The sequence below is a fragment of the Mustelus asterias genome, chromosome 13 (assembly GCF_964213995.1).
Source record: "Mustelus asterias chromosome 13, sMusAst1.hap1.1, whole genome shotgun sequence".
Classification (NCBI taxonomy): domain Eukaryota; kingdom Metazoa; phylum Chordata; class Chondrichthyes; order Carcharhiniformes; family Triakidae; genus Mustelus; species Mustelus asterias.
In genome coordinates, this window is record NC_135813.1 from 105140572 (window position 1) to 105161875 (window position 21304).

General features: G+C 45.1%; 1 protein-coding gene across 1 annotated transcript in view; it reads right to left on the bottom strand.

Moving 5' to 3' along the window:
- Positions 1 to 228: 228 nt before the first annotated feature.
- The window catches only part of LOC144502968 (cytosolic arginine sensor for mTORC1 subunit 2-like), a 64350-nt gene continuing 43274 nt past the window's right edge, over positions 229 to 21304 (bottom strand). The window contains exons 4-9 of the mRNA XM_078227416.1: positions 20044 to 20176; positions 17477 to 17600; positions 14544 to 14651; positions 12283 to 12365; positions 3298 to 3392; positions 229 to 1293 (exon numbers count right to left, since the gene is read on the bottom strand). Of these exons, the coding sequence (XP_078083542.1) occupies positions 1228 to 1293; positions 3298 to 3392; positions 12283 to 12365; positions 14544 to 14651; positions 17477 to 17600; positions 20044 to 20176 (609 nt within the window). The 3' untranslated portion in view covers positions 229 to 1227. The remainder of the gene's footprint in view (positions 1294 to 3297; positions 3393 to 12282; positions 12366 to 14543; positions 14652 to 17476; positions 17601 to 20043; positions 20177 to 21304) is intronic.

Genomic DNA, 21304 nt, shown 5'->3' on the forward strand with positions numbered 1-21304 from the left:
CTCCTGCTCCTAGTTATGTTCTTCTGAAGCCACTGAAAAAGCGAATCAGGCAGGGGACGGGACACCAGAAAACAGGAGAGAAAGGTAGAGCAAAAGGTGGAAAAAGATCAAGGAACACCTAACATTGAAAATAACCAGCACACTCAGCTACTGTTCTGTTCAATGTAGCACTGTCAGTTTCTGATCAGATTGTCTTTTCTAAAAGCACGCACACAGAAACACTTTGTTTGGTAAATTAATTATTTTAATAACACTTAATCTCAAAAACAAGTTTACAGCCAGCAACCCGAGGTCTGTCCAGCAAATAAACTTCACAGATACAGGACTTCAGTTCCTAATAGTAAAACAATTAACTTTTTTTAAGTCCAGCACACACTGGTTGCAGTGCGACTAAAGCACCTGTTATAAGTTTCATGAATAAAAACCGCAAGATGGCAGCTTTCTTATTCCACTCCCCTCGATCTCATCCTTTCAGCTTCCCGTGATAAAGGAAGCTCATTGTAGTGGAAGAATAGCAGCACCACTTAAATACAGACCTTGGAGGATTATAACTGCAAGTATATTAAAATACTTAGAAACCAAGTAGAATTAAATAAGACTTTCATGGATAATTAAATATAATTCATTACAGCCATACAAATCGGGCTAAAGATCCATCCAGAAATAGACTCCAATAACATATCAGAGAGGGTTGAATAATGCTATAAACCTCCCCACAACCACTATTCCCCATCCCCTCATCCCACCTTCTTCGTTTCTCTTCAGGCATAGATTCAAGGGGTAGGGGACTCGTAACAACTCAAACGTTTAAGGTTCATGACCCAGCTTACCTGCATTACATGGTGTTTGAAAGCTATTTCACACTACATCCAGTTTAACCTTAAGAAGCAAATGGAGCACTTTTGCAGGCCATCGAGAATTAAGACCATCCACACATTGGAAAAAGGTGTTAAATGCAAAACAGGAATGCAAATTCTCATGGCTGTTTGCAGGAGTAGTTCAATCATTGAAGTAGTAAACAGAATTTAACCCAATTTCCTGAAGAAAATTAGCTAACTTTAATTCTAAGTAAACTGTTTAACACCATTCGTCTAAATGTCGGTCTTGTGCTGACAGCGTAGGCTCCTGGGAGACAGTAATTCCTGGTTTTCAAAGCTTACACATCAACTTGATGGATGAAGTCATTGCAGTTGAAAGATCAGGTGATACAAGGTCAGGTGGTCTTTGCTATCTTTCACCGTTCTGACGCTTCTGCAGCATGGTGATAACACTATCAATATCTTCTTCAGGCACCTGGGGGAGGAGAAGAAGAAAACAGTGGTCGACTAATCTGGCTAAACAAAAAATAGTAAGAGTTTTAACAACACCAGGTTAAAGTCCAACAGGTTTATTTGGTAGCAAATGCCATTAGCTTTCGGAGCGCTGCTCCTTCGTCAGATGGAGTGGATATCTGCTCTCAAACAGGGCACAAAGACACAAAATCAAGTTACAGAATACCGATTAGAATGCGAATCTCTACAGCCAACCAGGTCTTAAAGATACAGACAATGTGAGTGGAGGGAGCATTAAGCACAGGTTAAAGAGATGTGTATTGTCTCCAGACAGGACAGCCAGTGAGATTCTGCAAGTCCAGGAGGCAAGCTGTGGGGGTTACTGATAGTGTGACATGAACCCAAGATCCCGGTAGCTGTAAAGATTCGCATTCTAATCAGTATTCTGTAACTTGATTTTGTGTCTCTGTGCCCTGTTTGAGAGTAGATTTCCACTCCATCTGACGAAGGAGCAGCACTCTGAAAGCTAATGGCATTTGCTACCAAATAAACCTGTTGGACTTTAACCTGGTGTTGTTAAAACTCTTACTGTGTTTACCCCAGTCCAACGCCGGCATCTCCACATCATAAACAAAAAATAACACATTTTTGAAGCTTTAATAAAGATACATCTTCCCAAGCAAAACCCCACATTGCCACTGTTCCTCACCTGGCCCAAATTAATGTAGAGGTATCTAAATGTTTATAATCAAAACCATATGGCTTTCATCTTTTTAACATCGTGTTCCTACCTTCCCTCAAACATCGTGATCCTACCTTCGCTCAGTGAAAAACTTTAAATACATGGAGACTAGAAAACCTGGGAGTACTTTTTATTTTATTCCTTCAAGAGATGTGAGCCTCACTGATAAGACCAGCATTTATTGCTTATCCCCAATAGCCCTCGAGAAGGAGGTGGTGCTGCCTCACCAAACTGTCGCAGTCCATGCGGCGTAGGGACGTCCACAGTGCCGTTAGGGAGTTCTGGAATTTTGGCCCAGTGACTTTGAGGTCAGAATAGTGAGTGGTTTAGAGGGAAACTCAGAGGGGGTGAAGTACCCATGCAGCTGCCGCTCTTGTCCTTCTAGATGGGAGGTGTCACAGGTTTGGAAGGTGATGTTGAAGGAGGCTTGGAGTGTTACTCTTCTTAGAAAAGATTAAAGGGAAGATATGATTGAGATGTTAACTGAGGAGTTGGAGACTAGAGGGACAGTCTAAAGTTAGAGTAAGGCCTTTCAGGATTAAAGTTAGGACACAAAAACATGGGAGAAATTTGGAACTCTATTCTGTAAATGCTAAGCAAATTGTTGGATCTATCAATTTCGGATTTAATACTCTGCAAACCAAAAACAGAGATATTGGACAGAGACAAAATATGGAATTAAATCAGGTCAGCCATAATCCGACTAAATGGCAAAACAGGCGCAAGAGGTTAAATGGCCACCTCAGTAAGATTCCCACATGAGCAGTTGGGAGAGAGAGCACATCCTGAGTGAGGCACAGCCAGAGTGTGAGTTTGGGAATTTGGTGCAGAGGGGAAAAGAGGTGCTGTTTCTGTTCTCTAACCTTTTAATCTTCAGAGAGTGGTCTTGCCCTGTTGCAAGAGGAGAGGCTACAAGAGTAGGGAGATGATTGGCAAGTGGTGGAGAAGCTGCTTTTCTCCACTTTAAAAACTACATTAAAAGGAAATATAAAAGAGTTCTAGCTTTTAAAAAAACATTGGCATCAATTTAATGCAAGTGTCTTTTAACTAAAAGTATGACTGGGGAGCTCAATCCCGCGGTTTGCGCAGTCAGCAATATGTGGAAACTCCTTGCAGTCTTGATGACTCTACAACTTGAGTAATAAATAAATTATCAAAAAAATTATCTTCACAAAAACACCTTCCTCTATCCATTGATATCCCATCACATCTATTGTTGTTAAGCAAACTGACACAGACGTAACAGGCTGTGTATAAATATGTGCAGAAAATGAAGTCTTTTACCAGAGCATGGTCAAAATGGAAGGTGCTGATGTAGTAAGCGGAAATGTCAGCATTCGCTAGAGGCTCAGAGATCTGTGCGACAATCCCACATTCATCTGAGGAGATAGATTTAACGGCATCAGGATTTGCAGAAATAGAATAATGGTTAGATCAAAGAACTGGCATCGTATTGACAACAATGATTATACTCACTGCATTATACTAACATTCAGGTGGCTCCTGCAATGAATTAAACCCTGAAAATTATCTGTGATCTCAACTCAAGCATTTGTTAAGAAATGTCACCTTTTCATGTCAATAAGGTGAAGGTCAGATAGTTGGGGAGGGAGTTACACCTTGATATTGGAGTTGAACAAACTACTAAACAATTAACAGGGCTTTTATTTCACATGTAAAGATTTCAGTCTCAGCAGCACAGGTTATATTTATGCTCAAGATAGCACAGTGCTGCCTCACAGTGCTGCCTCACCGCGCTAGGGATCAGAGTTCCATTCTGGCCTTGGGTGACTGTGCAAACTCCACACAGGCATTCTCCCTGTGTCTGTGTGGGTTTCCTCCGGGTGCTCTGGTTTCCTCCCACAGTCCAAAGATGTGCAGGTTAGGTGGATTGGCCATGGTAAATTGCCACTAGTGTCAGAGAGGTTAGCAGGGTAAATATTTGGGGATATGTGGGATTGATGTCGGTGCAGGCTTGAGGGGCTGAATGGCCTCCTTCTGCATGGTAGGGGTTCTATGAAAAGATTTCATTCTTAGCCAGTTGCCTGTGTGGAGTTTGCATGTTTTCCCCATGTCTGCGTGGGTTTCCTCCGGGTGCTCTGGTTTTCTCCCACATTCCAAAGATGCGTAGGTTAGGTGGATTGGCCATGGTAAACGCACGGGGTCATTGGATTAGGTAGGAGGGGAGGGCCTGAGTCGGATGCTCTTTCGGAGAGTCGGTGCAGACTCAATGGGCTGGATGGCCTTTTCCTGCACTGCAGGGATTCTATGGTTTTATAGCATAAAGATGGACCCAGAATGGCGTTCCAAATCTCTGAAATTTAAAATCCAAACTAGGAGAGATGAGGAGAGAGGAAAATCGACTAGAATCTCAATATTGTAACACCCTCCCCGAGATTAGAGCAATTACTGACGGATTCATTCCTTATTCAAGCAGATGGGGGAATAACTGATGGGCCAAAATGAAGCATCAAATACTTAAACCCATGAGACAGAAATTTCACAAAAAACAACCAAATAAAAGGAACATTTTGCTCATTCAGCTGGGCAAGTGCTTGGCATGTAAACTTTAAGCAAATGAGACTGGGATCCCATTACAAGGCAGTGCATTTAAAAAGGCAAAGAATCACGATCTCCTGCACATTTGTTAACAAAGCTATCCATTTTGATTTTTCAGCCAAAGTAAATGGACAAAAACCAATCCAGCCCATAAAATGTGCAAATCAACAGCCGCTTGTTGACTGCCACTATTAATTTGTTATTCTCCCAGGCACACAATACTTCAATTGTATCTCCCCACATCCCTCACCATTTCCCTCAAAGCATGCAATGAATATGGAATTTATACAGCAACGTGAAAACAGATCAGAATATTAAACAAATAGAAAATAGAAACCAGGGTTTTACGAGTTTTCCTGAATTGGATGTTTGTATAACTGGATCGGGCAGCTTTAAACGCATTTGTGATTTGGCGACTCATTTGCCAGATTTGGATGAACCACATCAAGCAGTATTGGGCCTCTCTCACTCTCTGCCCACTCCACCCACCACTCCACATGCACTGCTCCACCCATCCTAACCTAACCTGAACCTGTGTGTATCTCCGTCACATCTCCCCTCATGTCCTTCGAGCTCATGTTGCACACAGCCCGGATCTGCTGTCTTGACCCCCATTCCCATTAACTGATCCCCCCCCTCCCCCGATTTCTTTCCTGGCATCCCCGCCCCCAAAGCCTCCTTTCCTTCTGCCTCCCACCTCCCCCCCCCCACCTCATTTCCTGTTCCCTCAACCCCCCCACCACACCACAGCCTCATTTCCTGTTCCTGCCCCCTCTCCTTCCCCAGCCCACCTTCCTGTTTCCCCACAACTTCCTTTCCTGGCCCCCCTTGTGTGACAGACTCTCCAAAAGAGCATCCCACTCAGGCCCTCCCCTCCACCCTATCCCCATAACCCCGTGCATTTATCATGGCTAATCCACCTAACCTATGCATCTATGGAATGTGGGAGAAAACTGGAGGAAACCCACGCAGACACGGGGAGAACGTGCAGACTCCACACAGACAGTTGCCGAAGGTGCGGCTTATTGAGTGGGTGAGTACAGTAACATGTTGCTATTGCAAGCTCTCTAACATCCAGATGGGTGGTGAAACTTGGTTCTGGCCTTTGGCAGAATCATGATGCTCAGGTTCCGCTTCATACATTTCAGACATGGTGAATTGAGTAGGGCCCACATTCTCTGGTTATTTTCCGTGGGTCCCTTAAAACCACATGAATCCTTAGGGGGCAAACTGACCCTCAATTGATAATCCCTGCTTTATTTTAACAGATATAGCAAGTGATGCACCTCAATGAGCACCCGGAAACAAGGCTTTAGAACTGAAGGCTTTAATACATTAACAATGAAACTACTAACACAAATTCACCCGTTCAGACTGAAGGGGTCCTGCCGGAGCAGGGGGTCTTATACCCTGCCACCGGAGGCGGGACCCCACTGGAGTGTGCCATGATAACACTTAGGACAGGTAAACACCCTATCCCAACAACATAGTACAACCCCCATAACAACAACACCCTAGCCCAACAGTAACACAATAACAACCCCAGTGGTGAACCAACGATGGTTCACCACATTCACCCCTCCTTTAGGAACCAAAGGTGGCGGGGTGGATGAAAACAGACAATGACAAAAAAAAAAAATAACAGGATTCACAAGTCCAGACGGTCTGGAGGACCACACCGACGCTGCGATCTTCTCAACACCGGTTGCGAAACCGGAGCAGGTGCTTGCGGTGGCTCTCTCAAAGCAACATCTGGCTGTCCCCTCAAAGACTCCCGGGCCGGCCGGCCCTGATGAGGCGATGGTGCAGGGGATCTTGGAACGTTTGGTGGTGGTGGTGGTGGTGATGATGGTGGCGCCGATCTCCGAGTCTCAGGCAAGCTGTACATGGGAGTAAAAGTGTTATGCACTGGTCCCGGTGCTGACCGCGCCACGTCTGGGGAAGTAATGAGGAGTAGTGGATCTGTGACTGGGGGAATAGGAGCGACAGGAGTTGCTACGTCCCCTGCGGGCGCCAGGTCTCTAATGGAGACAGTGTCCTCTCGCCCGTCAGGATATGCCACATAGGCATACTGAGGGTTGGCGTGGAGGAGTTGGACCGGTTCGACCAAGGGGTCGGACTTGCGAGCCCTCACATGGCGCCGCAGAAGGACGGGTCCTGGGTACGTCAACCAGGCTGGCAATGAGGTCCCCGAGGACGACTTCCGAGGGAATGAGAACATCCTCTCGTGGGGAGTAGCATTGGTTGCCGTACACAGGAGGGAGCGGATAGAATGGAGCGCATTTGGAAGGACCTCCTGCCACCGGGAGACTGGAAGGCCCTTAGATTTCAGTGCCAGTAGGACAGCCTTCCAGACTGTAGCATTCTCCCTTTCCACCTGTCCGTTACCCCTAGGGTTGTAGCTCGTGGTTCTACTAGAGGCAATCCCGAATGAGAGCAGGAATTGCCTCAAGTCGTTGCTCATGAACGACGAGCCCCTGTCGCTATGAATATAGCAGGGGTACCCGAACAGGGTAAAAAGCTCACTGAATGCCTTGATGACGGTGGCAGTCGACGTGTCCGCACAGGGGAAAACAAACGGAAACCGGGAAAATTCGTCTATTATGTTAAGAAAATAGACATTCCGATCCGTTGAGGGAAGGGGGCCCTTAAAATCTACACTCAGCCTCTCAAAAGGGCGAGTGGCCTTGACCAAATGTGCCCGGTCTGGTCGATAAAAGTGTGGTTTGCATTCTGCGCAAATCCGACAACTTCTAGTAACTGACCTGACCTCCTCCACCGAGTAGGGTAGGTTGCGGGCTTTTATGAAGTGGTAGGGTCTGGTGACTCCAGGATGACACAGATCATTGTGGAGAGCCTTCAAGCGGTCCTCCTGCATGATGGCGCATGTTCCGCGCGAGAGGGCATCCGAGGGCTCATTGAGCTTCCCTGGACGATACATAATATCGTAATTATAGGTGGAGAGCTCAATTCTCCACCGCAAGATCTTATCGTTCTTGATCTTGCCCCTCTGCGTGTTACTAAACATAAACGCCACGGATCGTTGATCCGTGATCAGGGTGAACCGCTTACCTGCCAGGTAATGGCGCCAGTGTCTGACTGCCTCCACAATGGCCTGAGCCTCCTTCTCCACCGCTGAGTGCCGAATTTCGGGGCCTTGAAGGGTGCGGGAAAAAAACGCGACGGGCCTGCCTGCCTGGTTTAGTGTGGCGGCTAGGGCGAAATCAGATGCATCACTCTCCACCTGGAAGGGGATGGATTCATCCACCGCGTGCATCGTGGCTTTCGAAATGTCGCTTTTCAAAACCTTGAAGGCCGATTGGGCCTCCGGCGTAAGTGGGAAGGTCGTGGACTTAATGAGCGGACGAGCTTTGTCCGCATAGTTGGGGACCCACTGTGCATAGTACGAAAAGAACCCGAGGCATCTCCTGAGTGCTTTCGTGCTAGCGGGCAAGGGAAGTTCAGTGAGTGGTCGCATACGGTCTGGATCAGGGCCAATGACCCCGTTTTCCACCACGTATCCGAGGATGGCTAACTTACGCGTACGGAATACGCACTTCTCCCTGTTATAGGTCAGATTCAGGCGAGATGCAGTGCGCAGAAAGTGTTGGAGATTCGTGTCATGGTCCTGCTGGTCATGGCCGCAGATGGTGACGTTATCCAGGTACGGGAAGGTAGCCCGCAACCCGTTCTAGTCCACCATTCGGTCCATAGCACGCTGGAAGACCGAGACCCCATTGGTGACACCAAATGGAACCCTGAGGAATTGGTATAGACGACCATCCGCCTCAAAGGCCGTATATTGTCGGTCCTCTGGGCGGATGGGGAGTTGATGGTAGGCGGACTTAAGGTCTATGGTAGAAAACACTCGGTACTGCGCAATCTGATTGACCATATCAGAAATGCGCGGGAGAGGATACGCATCCAGCTGCGTGTATCTATTAATGGTCTGACTATAGTCGATGACCATCCGAGGTTTGTTCCCGCTTTTGACTACCACGACCTGCGCTCTCCACGGACTAGCACTGGCCTGTATGATCCCTTCCTTGAGGAGCCGCGGAACCTCAGATCTAATAAAGATCCGGTCCTCAGCACTGTAACGCCTACTTTTAGTAGCGATGGGCTTGCAGCCAGGTACCAGATTTTTAAAAAGGGATGGTGTCGTGATCTTCAGGGTGGATAGATTGCACGCGGGGCGTTTTGGGCAATTTGGAGGCTGCGGCTGGTTCCCTACGGCCAGTGAAGGGAGTGGCCCACCGTACTGTAGGATCACACTCTTCATGTGGACCATAAAATTTAGTCCGAGGAGAATTGGCGCGCAAAGGTGAGGTAACACAAGGAGCCTGTATTGCTCGTAGACTGTGCCCTGTACCTCAAGAGTTACCATACATCGTCCTTGGATCGGTACAGACCGGGACTGTGATGCCATGGAAATGGTCTGCTTGGCAGGGAGAACCCGGAGTCCACACCTTTTAGCAGTTTCAGGGTGTATGAAACTTTCGGTGCTCCCACTGTCAAACAGACAATTTACAGTTCTGCCACTAACCTTTACCTCCATCATAGAATGTTCCAGTCTGAAATGCCTGGTCTGATCCAGAGAGATCGACGCCACCGTTGGCCCCTGGGCGTCACTGCATGCTGCCGATGTGGATGCTGAGGACCCCTGCTGGTCGCTCCTAGTCGTCGTGGACCATGATGGCCGCCCCCATGAATCGCACATGGGCGAGGGCGCCAAGCGCAGCGACTCCTGGTGGTCTTCCTCCTCCTCTGTTTGCCACGATGGCGCCGTCCTGAGGTCGCACGTGGTCGGACCTCGTGGGTACTGCAGCGCCGAAGGAGATGGTCTCCGTTCTGGAGGGTTACAAGCTGCACTGCCGTTTTTAGGTTTGGACCTGCAGACTTTGCTGTAGTGGCCTTTTTTACCGCACTGGCTGCAGATTGCCGTTCTTGCCGGACACTGCTGCCGTGGATGCTTAGCCCCACCGCAAAAATAGCATCGCTGGCCCCCTGGAGCTGCCGCCGTCGTCGAATCGATCTGGGAGCGCGGGTTCGCGGGGCGAGGAGGGAGCAGAGCTTGCTCCAACCACGTTGACTGCACGTGGTCCTCGGGGTACAGCGCCAAGCTCTTCGACGCCGCCTCCAACCTCACGGCCATCCCCATTGCCTGGGTCAAGTTGAGTTTCCCCTTTTCTAGTAATTTAAGTCTGATATACGAGGACCCTACCCCTGCTACGAACGCGTCTCGGGCGAGGTCGTGCATGTACTGCTCGGCGGAGACGTCCTTACAGTCACAAGCCCTGGCAAGCTGCAGGAGTTCATTGGCGTAGTCTTCTATGGTCTCGCCCGACTGCCGACGTCGTGTAGCGAGGAGATAACGAGCGTGAATCTCGTTGGGTGGCGTAATGTACCTATTCTTTAGGAGCTCGACGGCACCCTGGTAAGTGGAAGCTGCACGAATGGCTAGGTAAATCGCGTCGCTTACCCTTGCGTGGAGGACCTGGAGTCTATCACTGTCCGTAGTGATAGCTACCGAGGCTGCCAGGTAGTCCTCGAAGCACTTCCACCAATGTTCGAACGTGTTAGCTGCACCGACCGCACGTGGGTCCAGTGTCAGACGATCCGGTTTTAGGATCTGCTCCATATTCTCAGTTAATGTATTAAATTGATGCACCTCAATGAGCACCCGGAAACAAGGCTTTAGTACAGAAGGCTTTAATACATTAACAATGAAACTACTAACACAAATTCACCCGTTCAGACTGAAGGGGTCCTGCCGGAGCAGGGGGTCTTATACCCTGCCACCGGAGGCGGGACCCCACTGGAGTGTGCCATGATAACACTTAGGACAGGTAAACACCCTATCCCAACAACATAGTACAACCCCCATAACAACAACACCCTAGCCCAACAGTAACACAATAACAACCCCAGTGGTGAACCAACGATGGTTCACCACAGCAAGCCTTCTGCATCTTTAGATTAAAATGAGTCGAATTATCATTTGGCCTCTAATTATCCTTCCCTTTCAAAACTACTGTCATCACCATCTCCCCTAAAATATCATTCTTCATCCGAGCAAATGTCCACCTCATCTCCAATCTCGCTTTCATCAAAGACCTCAAACGTCTTGGTCACCTCCCAAATCTTTGCCCTTATTCCCACAAATTCCAGAATACCCTGCTGGTATCTATCCAATCAGGATTCCACCGATCATGGTGCCAAAACGGACCCAAGCAAAGTAACCAATAACCTTATTTAGCCGAAGTAATTCACTTTTATTAGTTCTAAAAAAGTTACTTTTTTTTTGGAAGCAGCTTAAATCAGGCTCTATCGTCCACCCGACACGATGCCAGCATCTCTTAAAAGGCTGTGATGTTGCAATGCTTCAGCTGCTTTGCAGTTTGGTTATTGTTCAACAACAAAAACTAAATTCTGTGCAGTTTGCCTGGGCCCCACAGTCTACTTCATAACTTTCAAATCCAGTTCTAAAACAAAAGAAAGAGGATGGTGCTTCTGTGGATTGAAACATTCCATTTTGTTAATTCATGGGATGTGGGCGTCGCTGGCCAGCTCAGCGTTTAGTGTCCATCCCCGATTGCCCTCGAGAAGATGGTGGTGAGCTGCCTTCTTAAACCATTGCGGTCCATGTGGTGCAGGTACACCCACGGGGCTGTTGGGGAGGGAGTTCTGTGCAGCGTGCCAGTTCTGTGTAGCAATACCAACGTAGGGAGGGCACATGCTCAGCCCCTGGTCCTCACTGTGTGCGCCATATGCCAGGGCAGGGGTTTTGTAGTGTCTCGTCAAATTACACTGGCTTGTCTTAGGCTATGTGCATCATCAAAAGCATTCCTGAAACATTGCCAGGATTTTAAGAATATCATTCACATGGCTGCACAGTGAAATTCAGATGCAGCGATCACCATCTCCACAAACTGAATCAGCAGAAAAATCCCTGTTATTTTAAAGGTTTTTTCAGTCTGTGAAAATTCATGGGGGTCACCTAGGTGAAAGCATAATTTACTGCTGAATGCCAACCTTTCCTTACACCCTTTCTTAGTGAAACAGTGTCACCAAAGGAAACAAGATGGTAAGATGGTGGCACTGCGGTATTCCAGGGGCCCAGGCTAATGCTCCAGGGACAAAGGTTCAAATCCCACCTTGGGAACTGGTGGGATTTAAAAAATTCCTCACTAAATATGTTCACAGCTGAGATCGACAGGTTTTTAAAACCAGGAAGGGGATCGAGGGTTCTGGTGATAAGGTGAGAAAGTGGAGTTGAGGATTATGTCAGATCAGTCATGATCTCACTGAATTGCAGAGCAGAGTCAATGGGCCGAATGGTCTATTTCTGCTTGTCGATGTGCCTGCGAGCAATGTTCACCAGCAGGGACTTCATAAAATTGATTCCAGTAGATCCCAATAGCAGATCCCAATGCCATCTGCATTCTATTAAACCCGGGCATGACTAGGACATATGCATGCTCTTCAAAAATACATTTCTGGTCAAATAATGAAAAGGTTACCATGAGGGACTCTTGTAAAACTGATTGAAACTGTCTACAAGTCCTGGTGACCTCCACTGAAATCAACCTATACATCCATCAGTGGCACATCGCAGAGAAATTAAAACCAGGATCATTAGCCCATTAAATCTCAGTTTTTTCATCTCCTATCCAGCTACTCATACGACAGACACACACTCATAGTTACCAAATCCCAGGGGTTGTCCGCCTATCCGCACCATCCTCCATAGCTCACTCGAGGCACTTGTGAGTAGCAGGTTGCTGGGGAATCTGTTGAGAGGAAGCAGATAATCGGGTGAAAAGATGGAATGGCAAACAGTCCATTTGCCCGTGGGAAGGGCATCCTGCTGCATGTGGACATGGCCACAACCATTTGCATCACCCAAGGGGAAAGATCAGCGTTAAAATAGATAAACAATCTCCAACGATAAATCTAGTCAAGTATAGAATATTCACGCAACCTTACAGCTGCATCACTTGACCCTGGTTTGCTGCCCTCTAAACAATCGTCCATCCCAACCCTCAGCACAGGGGGTGGGACAATGGCACCACTGCCTCACAGCGCCAGGGACCCAGGTTTAATTTCCGGCTCGGGTCACTGTCTGTGTGGAGTCTGCACGTTCTCCCCGTGTCTGCATGAGTTTCCTCCGGGTGCTCCGGTTTCCTCCCACAGTCCAAAAGATGTGCTTTGGCCATGCTAAATTCTCCCTCAGTGTACCCGAACAGGTGCCAGAGTGTGGCAACCAGGGGATTTTCACAGTAACTTTAGCTTTATCCACATTGAGTCATAGAGTTTTACAGCATGGAAACAGGCCCTTCGGCCCAACTTGTCCATGCCGCCTTTTTTTTTTAAAACCCCTAAGCTAATCCCAATTGCCCGCATTTGGCCCATATCCCTCTATACCCATCTTACCCATGTAACTATCTAAATGCTTTTTTTTTAAAAAAAGCATTTTTTTTAAAAGACAAAATTTTGTCTTTTAAAAGACAAATTGTACCCGCCTCTACTACTACCTCTGGCAGCTTGTTCCAGACACTCACCACCCTGTGTGTGAAAAAATTGCCCCTCTGGACACTTTTGTATCTCTCCCCTCTCACCTTAAACCTATGCCTCTAGTTTTAGACTCTCCTACCTTTGGGAAAAGATATTGACTATCTAGCTGATCTGTGCCTCTCATTATTTTATAGGCCTCTATAAGATCACCCCTCAGCCTCCTACGCTTTAGAGAAAAAAGTCCCAGTCTATCCAGCCTCTCCTTATAACTCAATCCATCAAGAACATGGGTTCTATCTTTCCAAAATTTGCTCATTGGCCCGAATGAGAAAAAATTGTAATGTGGCCCCTCACCTGAAAAGGTTGACAAGTCTGATGTGGAACAACAGGAAACATTTAGTGGACACCACACTTTAGAAAGGACTCCAAGATCTTTGAGATGCTACAGAGGAAACTTACAAGAATGATACCAGGAATGAGGGACATCAGTTATGTGGAGAGATGAGAGAAGCTGGGATTATTCTCCTTGGAGTAAAGAAGAAGATGAAGGGAGCTTTAATAGAGATGCCCAAAATTAAATAGCTAAGGAAGAACAGAAATGTAACATAACGAGCAAATGATTTGGGATACGCTGCTGCAACAGAGTGACAGAAATAATTTCAATAGTAACTTTCAAAAGAGAACTGGATTCTGTCCTTGAAAAACGTAATTTCTTCAGGGATGTGGTCAAAAAAAAAGTGACTGAGATTAATTGGATAACTTTCAGAGAGCCAACACAAGCAAGGTGGGTCAAGTGGCCTCCTCCTGTGTTGTATGATTCAATGGATTGAAAGAGAAAGTAAGCAAAAGAAAACCAGTTTTATCTATGGGTATTTGAACGAGCACAATCTCCAGTAATCATTTGCTGCCATACTTCATAGAAGAAATCATAGAAACCCTACAGTGCAGGAACAGGCCATTCGGCCCATCAAGTCTGCACCGACCACAATCCCACCCAGGCCCTACCCCCATATCCCTACACATTTACCCGCTAATCCCTCTAACCTACACATTTCAGGACACTAAGGGGCAATTTTTTAGCATGGCCAATCAACCTAACCTGCACATCTTTGGACTGTGGGAGGAAACCGGAGCACCCGGAGGAAACCCACGCAGACACGAGGAGAATGTGCGAACTCCACACAGACAGTGACCCAAGCCGGGAATCGAACCCAGGTCCCTGGAGCTGTGAAGCAGCAGTGCTAACCACTGTGCCACCGTGCCACCCTAGGACAGGACAGAATAAAATTAACCCAAATTGCAATGCTGCCTCTGTTTGGTTAGTCCTTTGCATTGGTTGGAAAAACTGTTCAAATAATATGAAATGACAAAGCATAATTTTCAAAACACTTCAAACAAACTCCAAGCATTTACTGTCACCAGGTTCTCTTAAAAAGAGTTTCAAGTAAACCAACCTCTTCTGTGTCTGTGTGTCCACTACAATTGAAATATAGCCATCAATCAAGGAAAAGGAAAAGAAACGAATATAACCAAGATCCTGATCAGCAGAACGAGCTTTCAAACTGCAACAGAAAGACGATTAATCCTCTCACAGCCATTCCTTTTGAGCAGCAATTCATTTCATTCTGTAAAATCAAACACAGTTTGGCTATTCTCATGGCATTTTGTTCATTTGTCCATAGAGAGGGAAGATCCAAGTTCAGGCCCAATCAGGACGTGGGAGTGGTTTTGGTAGAGGTGAAAAAACAAAACACGCAAGAAGTCACTTGTGGGAGTGACGTACAGTCCCCCTAACACGTTAGGACAGAGTATAAAGGAAGAAATAATGGGAGTTTGTTAGAAAGGTACAGCAATAATCGTGCCAATTTTAATCTACTGGAAGAGAGGCTGGAAATATCAGATGGCCAAAGGACCCTGGATGGGGAGTTCATAGAATGTTTTCAGGATAGTTTCTAAGAACACCTAATTCTGCAGCCAACCAGCGAGCAGGCTATACGAGATAGATCTGGTATTGTGCAACGAGATAGGTCTAATTATTGACCTCATAGTGAAGGCATCTCTAAGTAGCAGCAACCATATTATGATTGAATTTTACTTTCAGTTTGAGGGAGAGAAGAGTGGGTCCAAGACTAGGAATATGAACTTAAATAAAGGTAAATTGACCTAAGGGATAGAACAATAGAGATGCAGCAGTCGGTAGACATGTAAATAAATATTTCAGAATACACAGAATAGATACATTCCAACAAGAAAGAAAAATTCCAAGGGGAGGACATGCCATCCATGGTTAACTAAAAAAAATTAATAATAGTAAAGAAAAAGTATATAATTGTGCAAGGATGGGTGACAGGTCAGAAGATTGGACAGAATATAAAAATAGCAAAGAATGACTAAAGAATTAGTAAGGAGGGAAAAATTAGAGTACGAGAGAAAGGTGGTTGAAATATAAAGACATAAGAATTTCTACAGGTATTTTTAAAAGAGTTAACAAAGTGATTGTTGGTCCTATAGAAAGTTAGTCTGGGGAATTAATAATGAAAAATAAGGAGTTGGCAGATGAATTGAACAGGTATTTTGCATCAATCCTCACTATAGAAAATGTGAGTAACATCCCAGAAATAGCTACAAATTAGGAAATGAAAGGGAGGGGGAGAACTCACTACAGTCACCAGGGAAGTGGCACTAAGCAAACCGTTGGAGCTGCAGGCTGACAGATCCTGACAGATGTCATCATAGGGTCTTAAAAGAAGTGGCTAATGAGACAGTTAATATTTCAGGGAAGATTCCATTAGATTGGAAAACACCAAATGTAACTCCTTTAATCAAAAAAGGGATGTAGACAGGAAGGAGGAAACTACAGGCCAGTTAGCTTAACATCTGTCATAGAAAACATGTTAAACTATTATTAAGGCTGTCATAACAAGGCATTTGGATAAATTCGTGGCAATCGGGCAAAATCAACATGGTTTTGTGAAAGGAAAATTGTGTTTAGCCAATGTATTAGAGTTCTTTGAAGAAGTAACATATGATGTGGATGAAGTGGAACCAATGGATGTACTGTACTTAGATTTTCAGAAGGAATTTGAGATGCTACATCAGGCTCATGGTGTGGGAGGTAATATATTGGCATGGATAGTTGGCTAGCTGACAGGAGATCATAAATGGGTCATTTCTGGTTGGTAAGATGTAATGAGTGATACGCCACAGGGATCAATGCTGGGTCCTCAACCTTTTACAATTTATGGAAAAGACTTCGAAGAAGGGACTAAGGGTGTGGTTATTAAATTTGCTGATGATACAAAGATAGTCAGGAAAAATGTGATTTTGTCAATTTTGGTGGGAAAAATAAAAAAGCATGTTATTTAGATGGTGAGAAATTGCAGAGATGTAAAAGGGATCTGGGTGTCGTAGTGCATGATTGTGAAAGGTTAGTATACAAGTAATTAGGAAAGTTAGCAGGACGTTATTGTTTATTGTGGGGTAAATATAATACAAAGTAGACATGTTACGCTTTAGTTATATGGGGCATTGGTGAGGCCACATCTGGGGTACTCTGTACAGTATTGGTCTCCTTATTTATGGAAGGGCATAAATGAACTGGAAGCATTTCAAAAGAGGTTTACTCACTAATACCTGGAATGGACAGGCTGAGTTATAAGGAAAGATTGGACAGGGTAGGCTTGTGTCCACTGGAATTTAGAAGAGGAGACAGCTTAATTGATACATACAAGATCCTGAGGGGTCTTAACCAGGTGGATTTGGAAAGGATGTTTCATCTTATGGGAGAATCTAGAACTAGGAGATCGCTGTTTAAAAATAAGGGGTTACCCAGTTAAGTCAGAGGGTATGAAGACTTTGAAACTCTCTTCCTCAAAAGGCAGTGAAAGCAGAGACCGAATATTTTTTAATGGCAAAACTAGATAGATCTTGATAAACAAGGGAATGAAAGGTTATCGGGGTAGGGGAAATGGCCAAATTGAGATTACAATCAGATTGGTCATGATCTTATTGAATGGCAGAGTAGGCTCGAGGGACTGTGTAGCCTACTCTGCTCCCAGTTCGGACGTTCATATGTCAATCAATTGTAAGAAGATAAAAGGACTGAAGTGGAACTGAAGATCACCACATGAACTATTCCAAATCATATGGTGAAACCTTGTGAGCCACGTAAAACATTAGGCAGAAGATTGAGCAAAAGCCATATTTACTTGCCTGAAGTTGCAGGTAAGGGTATTCCGTTAATAAGCAGAGAAAATAGAATCTTGGAAATGATAGCAGGCGGTCACTTAGCCCATCAAATTTAAGGATCAAATACAATGGCCTCTCTGTATTACAGCAAGTAATAATTAAGCACCATATATCCAACAACTTATCAAGAGATCCATACCTTGCAGAGTAGAACATTACATCCATGAGAATAGTGGCAATAGTGGGAAGAGTATCTGGGTCCAAGCTCATTACACAGAATTGGTTCTTGGGACTTAACACTGGATGAACTGTGGGGCTGGAAGCTAGAAGAGCAAAGAGTAAAGTTAAGATTCTGGTTAGCAGCTCACCACCAAGAATAAATCATGAGCCCTTTCCCTCTTCTCTGGTCCCTAAACATCATTAAAAGTGGCTATTCGAGCTCTCTCTCTTCCAATGAAGCAAGGGTTAATTTAGTTTCTTCTTAAAGATATGGACACACGTTCAGTTGGAGGAATGTGAGGAAGAACGTATTTTACCCAGAGGGTGGTGACGGTCTGGAATGCGCTGCCTGGGGGGGGTGGTGGAGACAGGTTGCCTTACATCCTTTGAAAAGTATCTGGATGAGCACTTGGCACATTACAACATTCAGGGCGATGGGCCAAGTGCTGGCAGATGGGATTTAGTGGGAGTTCAGGTGTTTCTAATGTGTTGGTGCAGACTTGATTGCCGAAGGGCCTCTTCTGCGCAGTTTGGTTTTATGATTGTCAACTTTTTAAAAGACATTTAAAAGCTGGGTTATTTTCTCTCCTTATAAGCTTCAGTTTCCAGTAGATTTCAATGACCATTTAATTCAAATTGCATCGCAGATGTCCCTGTGGAAGTACGTCAAGTTTAGAATCAAGTCCAATTGTATGAAACAAAAGTCTTTTGTATTTGCTTAAGAATCACAGAAACCCTACAGTGCAGAAGGAGGCCATTCGGCCCATCGAGTCAGCACCGACCACAATCCCACCAGGCCCTATTCCCGTAACCCCACGCATTTACCCTGCTAATCCCATGACGCTAGGGGCAATTTAGCATAGCCAATCAATCTAACCCACATATCTTTGGACGAGACAGCAGTGTTAACCACACACCCACACCGCCCCCCCCCCCCCCCCCTTTAATACAAACAGTCCAGACATTAAATAAAGCTGTCACTGATACCGATGCCTTCAGTAAAGGTGCGACAACCTTGAAAAAACGTGCATTCACTATCTACGCACTTAGTACTTTACCACTGATTCACATTTAAAATTAGATAAATGCTCTTTCAAGAGGAATCAATGCAGGACTATCTGTCCAAACTTTTTTTTTATCTGATCCAATCTAAATAGAAAGGAAAAGGGCCACAAGGTTTAAAAAAATTTCTAAAACAGAAAAGGACGAGGGAGTTTTTGAATCAATCCTTATTGTGTCCATCACAGGATATTGTAAAAGGGCCGAAATGTCAAACTCCCCGAGTGCCAGCCAGTCACACAACTTAGGAATTCTAAGAGCATTTCCGGTACACATTTCAGAACACAAGCCTAAAATGGTTTTGGCTTTAATTTGAATGTCATTAATTAGTGTCACAAAGCATGCAGAACAGACACAACACAGGTCCAGCATCTCTTCAGCCTCACCAGGAGAGCTGGGTGCTGTTGACGCAAGTCAGGAGATCTTGAGGGTGCCACAATGTGGAAGTGTCCTCAGAGGCATTCATAAAGCCCAAAGTGGTGAGGGCCGGAGACAGTAAGCCCCTCAGAGCGGAAGGGAAACCCCGTGTAGAGGATAGTTTGGGCCAGGGGTGTGGCCTTTTCTGCTCACAGCCCCACCATTGGGCCTTGGAGCCTCTGGCTTCAATAGACCATCCCCCAGACTGCCACAAGGAAGACACCTCCATTAAGCTGGTACCCTTCACATTTACTCATACTGTGTTTACCCCAGTCCAATGCCGGCATCTCCACATCAAGCCTCCACATGTAGCAGGGGAGCACTCGACCCACTGGCAAAATCCAATGAAGGTTGCAAAAATCACCCCTACTTCAGGCCTTAAAGCATTAATTGGTTGTGCATTTCTGTGCTGTGGGCAATTCAGTTCCCGTTCACCCCTGAGAAACTTTCCTGATGATGCGATTGCAACAGGGAACCATCCTGACATGGCTTCCCACAATTTTCCCAGACCTTCCACTGCCTTCTCACAACTCCAACACCATTTCCACAGGGCCAAGAAAGTCTGGCCAATCAATATTGGAACAGAAACAGGACATTTGGCCCAAATGCTGACATTCATCTTCTGCATGCACTTCCTCCTATCCCTCTTTATTCAAGCCCATAAACTTATCTTCTACTTGTTCTCCCTTAAATTCAGCTAGCTTCCCTTCAAATGCAATTATGCTAATTGACTCAACTACTTTTGAGTCCCACATTCTTATCGCTCTTTGGATGTTGTTCTTTCTCCGAAATGTCCAACTGCATTTATTAGTTACTAACTTGTATACATGATACCCGATTCTGGAGCCTTCTCAACAGTGCAAAGATTTCCTTCTATATCTACGCTGTCACATCCTTTGTGGTCCCCTGTGGAACATCCACTGGTTCCCCTTTATCCACCCTGCTTCCATATCTTCCTGTCACATTGTTATAACTACACGTATGATTTTGGGTTTTGTTCTCAGATGCCTGTTGTAGTCATGTGAAAAATAGAACAGTTATGAACACTTTAATCTGGTCATTTTACCGTACCGGTTTTGGGTTTTATAAAGCCGTTTGTGACATTGTTACTGTCCACTGGAACCGATTCCCCATTCTCCTCCTTGTAAATACTAAATTCTTCAGACAGGGTGTGGATAACTGCTGGTAAATCACTCTCCCGTACCTAGGCACACACATTCAAGGGAATATTATATTTGCAAGCAGACTCATTACATAAGTTCTAGACAAAATATATTTGCACCCAATCATACCTGGGGTTTTAGTAAGTACCAATCCGCTGCATAAAACCACAATATTTCACAGCAAGTAGTTTGACTTCTGCACACCTCAAGGATAATCACTTGGTGCAGAAGTTGGAGGTTAACACATATTGTTGAGCAGTGGACTGGTACTTCACTCTGTATCTGTTCCATAACAGACCCAAAATTGCTTGATGTCTATACTGGATGTAAAAAGCAAAATAGTGACAAATTCCCAAGCATAAGCACAATGAGCAATTATAAATGAATACTATCGGAGAGACTGTTCCCAACATTGCAAAGCATTGTGCAGTGGAATATAAAATCTCTGTCTGTTGGGATTATATCAAAGCAAAATTCTCCAGACCCAGAGTGATAACACTGGCTGATCACTTACTAGAATTCTGTTCAATTTCTCTTTGCTGAGTTGGGCTTTTTTTTAAAACAAAGAGGGAGATTGTTGCTAGTGCATATGTACAAGTACCCAATGGAAAATCTATGGTACCAGTCACAGTGCAACCAATACTCAGGTTTATGGCACTGTTATTAGCTTGTCCATTGCTTAAATTAGTGCTACAGCAGATATTTAAGTCACTTTTAAAAGGACCTGGTTTAAAAGAAAACTACTTTAGGTTATGACAAAATATTAGGAACATTGATTAAATGGACAGTAGCTCACATGTTGATTTTAACTCCCGGTGCATTTAGACAAGTTTTCAACTTGTACAGAACCATGAGTAAATAGTTCAAAAATTATCAAAATCCCTGTCACCCATAACCAGAAGATCTGATGTATGCCCAAGACTGCACCATCCCTGAATCAATCAGATTAATGTCATGTTGGTTGACTAGATGATTGAACTCCATCATCAGAAACCTTGCTACAATTACTAAAGGGGCATCATACAAGATCTTAAAATAGGTACAGATGAGGGAACCAATTAAACACATCTTAATTTATCCATTCTGAAAAAGGCCTACATCTAGCCATCACACTATTAAAAACTCACTTGAGTGAGTCTTTGCCTACATTATTCTACCAGGGAGCCCCT